Genomic DNA, 12089 nt, shown 5'->3' with positions numbered 1-12089 from the left:
AAATACTAGCGCTAGTAGTAGCCGCCTCCACCGTTTACTGTGCAAAGCTTTTTGTACATAATGCATGTAGCATCGCATGTGTTGGCAGCTGAAGGCGAAGATTAAACGTCATCCTGCCAACTGGCGATCATTAATGAACCACCTCGAGTCAGATACATAAGATGTCTGCATGCGACTCAAACTATCAGCTGACGGAAAGTCCTGTGAGGTAAAACAAAACTACATAAAATATATGAGATTAAGTAGTGTTGCCATGACAAAGCTGAATTTTTAAAATGCATTTAAGGCAGTTTAAGACTTTAAGAATGCACAGACATCCTCTTCCTCTTCATCCTACCAGTTCAGAGGTGAATGAACCAGAATGATAATCATGTTAACGTGATCTTACCATCTTTGGTGACATGGATGACAAAGAGGCCTTCTTCGTTGCCGAGGGCGACGCGCTCATGATCTGAAGGCAGATTAAACGGAGAAAGACCACCATTTAAGGACCCGAAGGGTAAAAATAAAAAACGGAGGACTCCAGTCCTTTAACTGTCTGACAGTAGGAATCTCTGTTGGCCCACCTATGATAGCAGCAGACTGGGTGGTCTTGATGAGGGGCAGGGTGCAGTCGTACGCCTCCTTGGGGACGTAGACGAAGCGCTCCTTCAGCTTGTTCTTCTTCAGGATGCGGTGCAGCTCGTTGAGCAGACACACCCACTTGTTCCTCTCTTGGTCGCTGTCGGCCAGGATCAGGATGGACGCCTTGTGGCTGCTGGAGGGGGAGAGCTGGGACGCCGTCACCTGGAGAGACAGAGAGAGCGGAGGTCAGAGGTCAGAAGAAGCACAAATCAAACAGTGTTTTAAGAAGGAAGCAGCAGCAGAGCCCCTCACTCTGAATATGCAGGGTATGTCCTTGCGGCTGGCGTGGATGACATCCGATTCCAAGACCGAGCTGACTGAAAACTCCTCGTCCCTGTGAGATAGGCAGAGGTCAAAGGTTAAACACTCAGGTCAAAGCTTCTCCTATTTAAACTTGTAGCTAAAGCTCTTGAAAATTGCCCAGCAACAATTGAATCCCTGCACGAAGGATGTCCAGTTCTGGGTGCATCGTGATTCAGTGATAATTAGTCTGAACTAAGTTTGCTTTGGCAGAACCACAGACAGACATGTACTCATAAGTAGTAATTAGGTTTGATTCTGTTCTGAACGGTGACTTTGGTCATGTTACTGGAACTCATATTGTTGTTGATGCTGTTGTCCTCGTCTCTGTCGGTTTACCTCATATCCAACACCTGGCTGACGACGACGCTCGGTTGGGCGGCCTTCCCTTCGCCCAGCTCATAGAGGAACAGTTTGAAGTCGCACACCACAGCCATGGCTCTCTGCCAGCCCTTCTTCACGCCGGTGGGTTTGGGAACCTGCAGATGGAGCGGAGCTCAGCTTCAGGAAAAAGTTTGGCTCTGTGGGGCTCTGGTTTCTCAGATCACTCACCCTCACATAGCCCTCGTACGCAGTACCGATGCCCCTCTGGGGGTCGATGCCCAGCGGGCCCTTGGTCTGGTCCTGGGGCACGGGACACACAGCTGGAGCTTTGTCCGCACAAGTTACGTGGCAGGAAAAATTACACACTGAACACACAACAAACACAAAGCAAAAACATGAAGGTGCATCAAGAACTCAACCTGCAAAATGAGAAAAAAAATCAGTAAAATTCAAGCACTTTCAAGGTGAATTTTCAAACTTTTCCAGCACCACATTTTGGAGACAAAAATAATAGAGATTAACTAAAAAAAATAAATAAATAGATCACTATTATATAATATATTACTAATAATGCCTTGTGATAGTCTTATACAATCTACAGAAGGGACAATGTAAACTAGAATATAATAAATGTTATGTTTTTAAATGTCTAACACACAACCTACACATCAAATAACATCTTCCAAATTTAGGATTTCAATCAAGCATTAGATTGCGTTTTATTACAAAACAGAAATCAAGCACTTTCCAAACCTTGAAAATATCTAACATCAAGAGTTTTCAAGGATTTGGAGGATCCATATGAATCCAGTTTATTGTCAGGTTGTATTTTCCAGTTTCTTACCCTCACAGGTGCAGCCCTGACGGATGAGCCCCACCATGAGGGAGGTGCACTGGTTGCACTTTGTGGGAGCGTTGAAGGACTTGACGACAAACTGATGTGCTTTGGGCTGTTGGAGGCGGACATGAGAAACAGTGTTTATCAAAGTTTCAGCCGGGAGAGATCCTAGATTACTTCCTTAAAAAAAAACAACAACAAAAACAAAAAACCAGCCTAACCTTTGGTGAGGAGCGTCCGATGCTGCCGTAACCTCCTGAACGCATGGTGGGGGTCTGAACAGCTCGGCCTGGGTGGTCTATCAGCTGCAGAACAAAACAGAGATAACTTTAAATGCTAATGAACGATCTCTTCAATGCAGAGCTTGGATTTACGGCCAAAATTCTGGCCAGAATTATGTTGAGGAAATAAAGAAAGTAAGGCTCAGAAGTCAATCAGACTGTGACAAGCGGCTCCGCTCCCATCAATCACACATCCCAGATGATGTGCACACGACTCACAACAAGCAACAAGATAGAACTGGAAGACATTCATCAAAAGCTAAAAACGGAAAAACTTTAACAGCTTTCTGACTTACATGTTGGCCTAAAAACAAAAGCAGTAACATTTTAATTAAAATAATGAGTCAGTTGGAGTAATTCACATGTTAAGTGAACACCACTCATCCTCTTTCTTATTCTACTTTATTGTTTGTTTGTTTTTTTTGGAAATTTGCATGCAAGTTTGTTTATGTATTTGTAGTTATGTTAAGGAAAGCTTGGAGAAATGAGAAATAAAACGTTGGGTTTACTTTGCGTGTATAATTTAAATTAATTATCTGGGTTGGATCGGGCTCTAAACTCCAGTTCAGTTCAACAACGTCTAAACTATTATAAACCCACAAAAAAAAAGTCTAAACAGAAAAATGCTGATTTGCTCCATCAGACATCGTTTCTCTTGCTGTTATTGTGCTGCAGGATTCTTCTCCATAACTAAATTACCTGTAATTCATAGTGGATGACTGAGCCAACAGTGGCAGCACTATGAGATGCAGACGCTATTTATGCCACTAACAATTGTTCATCAGGATATTTGGAAGTGTTTTGTGCATGCCAAACATTCCTGTCTAATTCCCGTGGGCGGCTCGGCTAAAACAAGTTGGATTATCTGACCTCTATCGGCTCCATGTCGCTCGCCATGGAAGGGGAACGGGAATGCGACTTGAGATGGGACTTGGGGTCGTCTTCCCGAGACGGAGTGCTGGAGGGGGTGAAGTTATCCATGGAGTCCACCTGAGGAGAGCAGAATACAGAGAGGAGGGGAGAGGAAGAGTTGGGCGGTTAGGAGAAGGATGGACAGAGGAAAATTAGCGAGCAGGAAGTAAAACGGATCAGTAGAAACATGCAGCAGTCATGCTGACAGAGAAAGATGGTGGACAGGACAGGAGGTGGTCCACTTAAACTGACCCCAATTTAATCACCTCATGTTCTCTAACATCACAACACCACGACCCTGTTAACTGCACCAAATACACCACACACCATGCAAGGCCATCACACACACACATCATACACAAACAGGTAGACACCGTGTCACTGAGGTATTCACATCCCTTTAACTTTTCCACACCTTGTTGGGTTACAAACTTCAATGTCATTAGTGAGATTTTACCTGAGAGCAACACGATGTAGAGCATAGATGGGAGGAAACTGAAGAATGGTTTCATAAAACTCAGATTTTCTTTATTTAGAGTGTCTGAGCATCCTTTAAATAAGACATTAAGGCCTTTAAAGATCTTACATTTGTTTAAAAAATGTAAGTCGGCCTTAAATCACAGGTCTTACATTTTGTCGTGGCAGGGCTATTTACTCTTATATTCTCTGTAGTTTATTTTCCTTGTGAGATTTTTCTGTCAGATAAAAGTTTGAGTCGTGGGCAGACACCATTATTGAGTTCAGTGACTTGAAGGGGGACAGGCTACCGCAAACTAGCTGCTAACATGCCCAAGCTAGCTAGCTAGCTTTTTAACTTCATCAAAAAAAGTGTAAATTATCTCCAGTTGCCAGGGCAACGTTTGTTTTGCCACCGTCTCTTTTCTGTTGCCAACCTATAAGAAGCTACGCTCTGGACAAAAATATCATAACTATATGAAATACATGATTTTCTGTTATACATTTCTGTTGTGACAGGATAATTTTGTTTTCAGAGACTTTGTAATTCATTTTATTTGTTTGTTTTTTTTGTCATTTATTTTGGATATTTAAAATTTCTTCCAGTTCATTGTTAAATGTTCATTAAAATTGAAAGTTTATTGATATTTGAGAATGTGTTCTTGCATTATACCATTACACCTGAAAATGGTCTCAAAACAACAACATTGTCATTTATTTCAATAACTTCTGGGACAATTTAGTAACTGTGAAAGGTCTAGATTCAAGTCTTAATAATGGTCTTTAAAAAGTCTAATATTGGAGTTAATGAAACCTGAAATGCTGTTATGGGTATCAGAGTGAAAAAGGGCTGAATGTTATTCTTTCACTTTATAGCTACTCTATTGTTCCAATACTCAAGTACCAAAATGTTAAGTTCAACGGATGTGAATACTTTACAGCAGGACACACAGACAGTTTTTCTCCACTGCCTGCAGACAGCCGGACACACACACACACACACACACACACACACACACACACACACACACACACACACACACACACACACACACACACACAGAGATCAACCGACAGGAAACAAGTTGACACATTGAGAGAGGAGCTGCAGAGCTGCAGCGGCGGTGCTTACACGTCTGCCTTTAGTCGGGCCGACGGACGGCGAGCGCTTCAGTGGCAGGAAGAGAGGCAGAGAGTGACAGAGACACACAGCGGTGATTATTACGCAGCTGAAAACACATTTCAACAGACCGAGGGAGGAAACGTGATGATGGGAGAGCGGGGAGGATTCGGTGACATCAGGCAGTGCTTACCGAAACCTGCTAGTCTGAAACACTCAAGTGTTTTCAGCAACAATGTGAGGTTTTTACAATAGATGTATTCAATATTTCAGTTACACAGGTCTCATTTGGGAAGCACTGCATTAGATTGTTGTTTGTACAACTGAGGGGCTCTGATGACGGGAGCTAAAATGATTACTGATGTAAAAAACACAATTACAGGGAAAAGGAAGTACAGGAAAGTAAACATAAGGTGCTGTTATGTCTAAGATTCTAGCTAACAAACTAATAAACAGCAAAAGGAGGATATAAACAAGTAGCTGGTAGATTCTCAGCTCTGTTATTAACAGATAATAAACATACCTCTTCCTAAACCAACATGGCTGCCCTCTGAGTGTCCTACAGGGTAAAGTTACGTCTACACGAGTTTATAACACACCCACGATTAAACTTACATCTTCCCAAAACTCAATTAAAGAAGATGAGGATGAGGAATAAGAGTCCTGATGTACCAGAGTGACGCAAAGAAAGAAACCAAAAACAAATAAAAAATAAAATCAGAAGAATTCACATCAACAAAAATCATGTGGGCGACATAAGATGATTGTTAGCATTTCAGATAACGGCGGCTTTATTCAAACTCACATCGAACTGGTCGAGGGCCGAGGTGGGGGCGTTGAGGAAAGCCAGGAAGGAATTCTGGGAATCCTGGTGCTTGACACCTATAGACCCGGAGCGAATAACACCGCTGTGGTTAGGAATTAGAGCATCAAAGGCCGACTGGAACAGAACGGGTCACAGGACCGTTTTTAAGAATGCAGAGCAGGTTTCATATGACCGGAGCAACAATGCATGTTTGTGTCGCGAGCTCAACACCATGTCTCACATATGTGTGCTGGAGCAAAGCCAAATCCTCTTTCACTGAGGTAATCTCTGAAGAAATGTGGTATCCATGAACACACAGCTCTTACTCAGAAGAAGGCCATTGTCGTTATCAAAAGATGCATTTTTAAAGGGTCAGTATTATAGTGCCATACTATAGCCCAATCAAGGAACTATGTTACCTTCAGTTGTTATAAAAATGTTGTATATATCAAATATGATTTAAAAGAAATCAGGCCTCTGTCTCTTTACAAACTCTTCCTCTTTCTGAAACTCACAACAAGGCTCCTTTTTTAACCTTTTTAGCAGCGTTACTCTTAGAGGTAGCTCCTCTAATGAGCTCAGCAGATGCTCAGTTCCACCAGGTGTTTGCTAATTGCTGCTGGCTAGTCTGAAGGAGCTAAGTGGGTCTGAAGCTTTGAAGCTCAGAAACTGCAGCTCCAAGGAGCAGCTGTGTCTCGGAGGTGGGGTTAGGTCCCAGTACAAGGGATTTCTCAAACGTGTGACGGAATCGAAGCGATACTCCAGGTATGTTTTTGATAAAGGAATAACATTATAACATGCTGCAAAGCTCAAAATAGTCGATTTTACATGATACTTCCCCGTTAAATAACAGAAACATCTAGAATAGATGCTAGAGTGCAGGGATGAGGCCGTACCTCTTCGCAGCCGTAGCTCCTCCGTCTCCTTCTTCAGCCTCTCGATCTCAGCCAGCAGCTCCTGGTTTCTACTCTCCACCTCCTTCAGTTTACTGTAATGAATCACATTTGGTTCAGGGAGACGCTTACAGTACGCCAGGCTGTTAACGCTAAAGTAAGGCGTACCATTCGGTGGAAATGCCGTCCGCCTTGACTTTATTCAGCTCGTCCTGAATGCTCTGCTTGGCTTTGATCTCCGTGTCCAGTGCCGACTGCAGCTCCAGACGGGCCGACATGTCCAGCTTGGCGAAGCGTCGCATCTTCCACGGCATGTCCTGAAACACAGAGGAAATGATGCGTTTTTAAGCCAAACTTAAAAAATCACAGCCTCTTTTTTTGTGTGAAATAAGTTAAGATCAAGATGATCAACAAGTCATATCACAACAGAGAGTAAAAGGTGCTTTATTATCATAGCGCTTCACCAAAAATGCTGCATATGGGAAACAAAACCAGAGATTTTTGAGGACTGAAGCTATACAAAGTTATGCTTGACGTGTCGACAAAACATTATGTAGCTTTTTCTGCTGAACCGATTCATTTTGGAGGAGCATTTTATAGAAACTCTGGTTCAGATGAGCGTTTTAAATAAATGTTGCCGCCAAGAAAATTAGGGGCTTGGATGGGCTTTATTAATATCCGCCCTTGTTAAATGACCCATGTCAGAAATAATGCATCATAATAGTTTCATAAACCATCATCAGGTAGTGTTAGACTACAACAATAACATGGCAGATCTTTAGACAAAGTGTCCCCTGAGAATGATAAAAACAGTTTGTGTTTACCGTTGCTCTCGCTCCAAGGCTGGTGTTTCTCAGACCTTCCAGCTCCTCGGTCATCTTAGTGGCCAAAGCCTGAAGGTAACCCCGAGCGTCCTTCTCATCACTCACCCTGCAACACACACACACACACACATCCTCATTTAAAAACTGCTCCATTCTTTAAAAGCAAACATCTACAGAACATTGACTTTTGCTCAGAACTTTGAAAGTTGATCAATTAAATTCAGTTTGGTTCAGTAAATGTTGTTTAGAAACACCCAGAAAAAAAAAAGCAATGGAAATTTATTTGTGTAATATGATGGAGTGGTAGGGTTAGACGAAGAGTTTTTTTTTGTTAAATTATGAGAATAAAGTCAGAATATTGGGAGAATAAAAAACACAAAAATAACTGGAAGAAAGTTGTAAAATTACAACTGAATTTATGCCTGTATTATTATGACTGTTCTTGTAAAATAACTTTATTATTGTCTAATTATGACTTTTTTCTTGTATTATTTTATCTTACTGCTGTACAACTTTGTCTTGCAATATTAGGGCTGTTTTCTCACCAGTAAAGGCCAAGAAAAAATAAAAATGTAATAAAAAATTCTTGCTCTAAATGTCTACTGAGAAATAACTGAACTAATACAGACATGCAGTTCCTCCTGTGCCGTGGCAAAGCTCCACCAGCAGAGGGCGACATTGGCTACCAGATTCCTCCAGAGGAAACGTCCCCAGCTCAACATTTGTATGTGCATGTCAGGAATGCGTTGCGGCTATGGAGCTGAAAGCGTGTTCCTGTGGTTCGGCGTGTCTGTGTGGGGTATGCACGCTATGCCAAGACTTCAGGCCCGTCCAACTGAGAAGAGGGGAGGCAAGGGGGGGTAGAGCAGTTGGTGAAGTGTCAGCTGTGATGGGAGAGGATCTGAGAGGAAGGGAGGGTCAAGCGGCTTGACCATCTTCAGAGGTATGCGAGACACGCCGCAGCTTTACAGTGAAGAGGAACCCAATCTGTGTGTGTCTGCGTGTGTGTGTGTGTGTGTGTGTGTGTGTGTGTGTGTGTGTGTGTGTGTGTGTGTGTGTGTGTGTGTGTGTGTGTGTGTGTGTGTGTGTGTGTTCTACGCCATGGCTCGAGTGGAAAAGTAAGAGGCCTGTCAGGGCTGCGCTTTGGGTCACTTGAGAAGGCGGCTGTGTCTTACCACTGGATGATCTCGGTGATCTGGGCCTCCCAGTGGGCCACGCTCTCCTTTTTGTCAGCCAGCTCCCTCATCTCGTCCTCCAGCTGCTGGTTGGAGTTGTTCACCTTCTCAAACATCCCGCTCAACTGGGGGGAGAGCAGCAGAAAACGTCCCCAATCATAAAGCTGTCGTCAGACGCCTGACATCTGACTGATGAAACACGTTAAAATAAAAGTGGGCTAATGAGTTTAACAGACTTTAACTGGACCGCATTAGAACTCTGAGTCCGTCCGTTTACACACCAATGTTAAGAGAACTCTGTTTTGATTCCTTTCAGCGATAGGGGCTTGTGTGTGTATGTTTATGTAGATGTCACCATGGCGACATCAATGCAGGTCTCAAACTGCCTGACTGTTTTTCTCAATCCTCTTTAATTTGTGGACACGTTTATTGTGACGCGACGAGCAAGCAGAGACCAACTTCCTCTTGTTTTGGGTTTCCTCTCCAAAGAAACGTTCCCGTCTAATTTCACAACAGAAAAGCTTCACAGAAGCTGTAGAGAAAAAAAACACGTCTTAGCATGGTGTAGCAAAGAATCATGACCTCACATCCAGACGCAATGAGGTCATTGTAATTACGGCTTTTAGAGGCATTTTAAAGGTTCTGCCAGGTGATGAAATGACCACTAGAAACTCTTAGTGAGTAATTATAGAGTTGTGAAGCTTCTTGGTAGCTTTACTGGATAGAAAAGATTTAGGGAGTTGGAAAACACCTTTTTGCTTGTAAATGTTTTACAATCCCAAAGGTGGGTGGCGGTCAACCATCCTTTGACACTTCATGTATTTGCTATTTCAGCTGCTTCATATTTAATTTTCATTTTTGAAATGATGCCATGAACTGCTGGATGAGTCTGGAATTAAACCACTATTGAAAAGTGATGATCTTAATCTGAAACTTGAACTTAAAATAAATTATATAGATCACCAGGAAGTTGTTTAAAGTTCTTCCCATTTAAATTGTCGTATTTTATTGTCAGTTGGTTTAAACATGGACCACAACCAAAACGTAGTAAAAGGTTTTAGCATAATTTACAAAGTAATTTATCTTCTCAAATAAATGAATGAATAAATAAATAAACAAATAAATAAATAAATAAACAAATAAATAAATAAATAGGGCTGCACTGACTGCAGTTTTCTAGCTGATAACTGATCTTTCAAAAGCCTGACCTGTAGATTCCAATTTCAGTTGATACTGATATTTATGTTTTTTGTCTCTGAAAAGTCACTACATATAGTGACAAGGTGGCTAATTTGGCAACACTGGCATGACTATTGTTAACCACAAACATGCAGACATGACCTGGTGGCCAGGTCTGTCAATCAGCTCTCTTTCATGACAATCCCAAGTTTAAGTAATCCAAAAAGTAAGGAAATTGGGGTTCATTTATCAGTATACCCCTATAAATAAATATGGCAACAATTTGGGTATAAAATTATTTGTCTACAGGTACAAAATCATCAGGGTGTCACAGGTTTTACCAACTCTAATTTAATGCTTTTCAAGACTATTCATATTTTATATTGTAGTAGTGCTGAGGTTCATTGAACCAAATATACGTGACATCGTGTGGTTTGGCAACAGAAGTGAGCCAGTGACGAAGATGAACTTCGTCCAGCCAACTGCTGATAAATTTACACTTTCAAATGAAAGCTAGCTAACTAGCAACAGCATATTAGCAGGTGGCTAGCGATAGCCTCAACTATTTCCATTCAGAATGGAGTGAAGATGTCTATGCGCAACTCAAACTACATAGATTATAAAAGATTAAAAAGTCCTGAAACAACAAAATTTAAGACCTGTGATTAACTTTTTTCTTTTTTTTTTACTGAATTTAGCATTTTAAGGCCTTAATTTTAGACACACGAGTTTAAGACTTTTAAAGGGTGCTCAGACACCCAGAAAGCAATGAGGATGTTCATCATAGAGGAGAAAACAAGGTCTTCATTGGCATTCAGATCTAATCAATCCAACACAATTCAAAAACCTACAACACACTTCAGTGATTTGACTGCAGTGGCAGCCATGATTCTCCTGATTTCCCTCTGTGTTTTATCACTTACAGACTTTAAAAACACACTCAGATTGTACTCCACAGGTCAGAATGCCTTCCAGTTATTAGAGACCATTTAAAGAGGGAGGCTGAAGGGGGGGGGCCTTTTTGAACTTCCAGGAGCCGGTTCCAAAGTCAACACAGCTAGATCCAGCGTCTATCCGAATGTGCTACAGGCTACAGGCTGTTTGTGAGCGGAATATTGTACTGTGATTTCTTTGGCATAGCTGGGAGAGAGGGGGTGGAAGGAGGAATGTGACAGGCTTTCCAAGAAGGGTTACCTGGGGTTACAGCACTAGGGGTGGGAGGGGGGTCTCAGAGTGACTGTGTGTGTAATGGGGACAAACAAATCATGGAAAAGCTGACAATGCACTACAGAAAAGTAAAAATAAAAGCTGTTTTAGACTCGTATGCATTCATAATGACTTCTGTTAGACACAGGAACACATACTGTACCTTGTCTAATTCACTGGACAGCTTCTTATTCTCCTCAGTGAGGAGGATTCTTTCACGCTCATATTTCTGCTTGTACTCCGTCTCAAACTCTTCACGCTCATTTTGGCTGCAAAAAACACAGACACACACACACACACTGTTACTGTAGGAACTTAACCACCATCTGTTAGTGAGATCCTGACCTCTGGCTGTGGCTGCATTGGAAAATATTCCTCAAATAAACTTGGTAAATATACAGCCGAGTGTTTCAGCTCGACTTTTCTTTAAACTGTGACTCTCTTTGTTCCTGAGAGTCGCAGCTGAATCAAAGACTGAACCAAAAGCTGTCGCTCGTTTTTTAAGCCCGACACATTACTGCAGTTAGAAGCTGATCCAGCGGCGTGCTTAAAAAGGAATTAGGCAGCCGTGAAAATAATACATCAGCAGCAGCAGGCAGGAAGGTAAGTCTACGGGGCTAAAAAACAACCTCTAAAGCTTCCTGAATATAAATATGAATCATGTGGTGTCAGGTTATTTTTTCTGTCAGGCTGAACGCCGTTCTGGAAAACGCTTGCTGACGGATAAAATGCACTAACAATTACGTCTCCTATTGCGATGGGGGTTTTCTTTGCTTGTTCAACAGAAGTCTTTTTGGAGAACTTACAGTTAACATCAATTATCCCATAGTGACAACCATGTTCTCTAATGTTAATGGACTGTACGGCTAAAATAAACTGAAACATGTGGGGTGTAAAAACAACTACTTCTAAAAATATATCAAGAAAACATCATCCACCCTTATTTTCACTAAGGATGCACCGATTGCAGTTTTCTGGCCGATCACTGATTTTTAAAAAGCCAATTCAGATTTTCTTTGTCTGAAAAAACAGCGGTGGTGACTACTGTTAGTTGCGCAGAGTGTGGGTAAGTATCAGCTGATCACCCAAAATTAAGGAAATCGGAGTCGATTTAGTTATATTTTCATGGTCAGCTGGCTATGTTTTACAGGA

General features: G+C 41.8%; 1 protein-coding gene across 6 annotated transcripts in view; it reads right to left on the bottom strand.

Moving 5' to 3' along the window:
* cdc42bpab (CDC42 binding protein kinase alpha (DMPK-like) b) overlaps positions 1–12089 on the bottom strand; it is an 81504-nt gene that overhangs the window by 12174 nt on the left and 57241 nt on the right. For 5 of the 6 annotated variants that reach the window (XM_088001872.1, XM_088001870.1, XM_088001871.1 and 2 more), the window contains exons 19-33: positions 11101–11206; positions 8553–8677; positions 7378–7483; positions 6722–6870; positions 6557–6648; positions 5661–5737; positions 4868–4903; positions 3238–3357; positions 2308–2391; positions 2093–2198; positions 1477–1613; positions 1264–1403; positions 877–958; positions 567–786; positions 389–451 (exon numbers count right to left, since the gene is read on the bottom strand). In XM_088001872.1, the coding sequence (XP_087857998.1) occupies positions 389–451; positions 567–786; positions 877–958; positions 1264–1403; positions 1477–1613; positions 2093–2198; positions 2308–2391; positions 3238–3357; positions 4868–4903; positions 5661–5737; positions 6557–6648; positions 6722–6870; positions 7378–7483; positions 8553–8677; positions 11101–11206 (1643 nt within the window). The remainder of the gene's footprint in view (positions 1–388; positions 452–566; positions 787–876; positions 959–1263; positions 1404–1476; positions 1614–2092; positions 2199–2307; positions 2392–3237; positions 3358–4867; positions 4904–5660; positions 5738–6556; positions 6649–6721; positions 6871–7377; positions 7484–8552; positions 8678–11100; positions 11207–12089) is intronic. The other variant, XM_088001873.1, reaches the window with a different exon arrangement.

This window comes from Poecilia mexicana, unplaced genomic scaffold (genome assembly GCF_051168715.1).
Source record: "Poecilia mexicana isolate PSO_F unplaced genomic scaffold, ASM5116871v1 scaffold_21, whole genome shotgun sequence".
Classification (NCBI taxonomy): domain Eukaryota; kingdom Metazoa; phylum Chordata; class Actinopteri; order Cyprinodontiformes; family Poeciliidae; genus Poecilia; species Poecilia mexicana.
The sequence above is the reverse complement of the archived record's forward strand: the minus strand, read 5'-3'. Positions and strand labels throughout refer to the sequence as shown.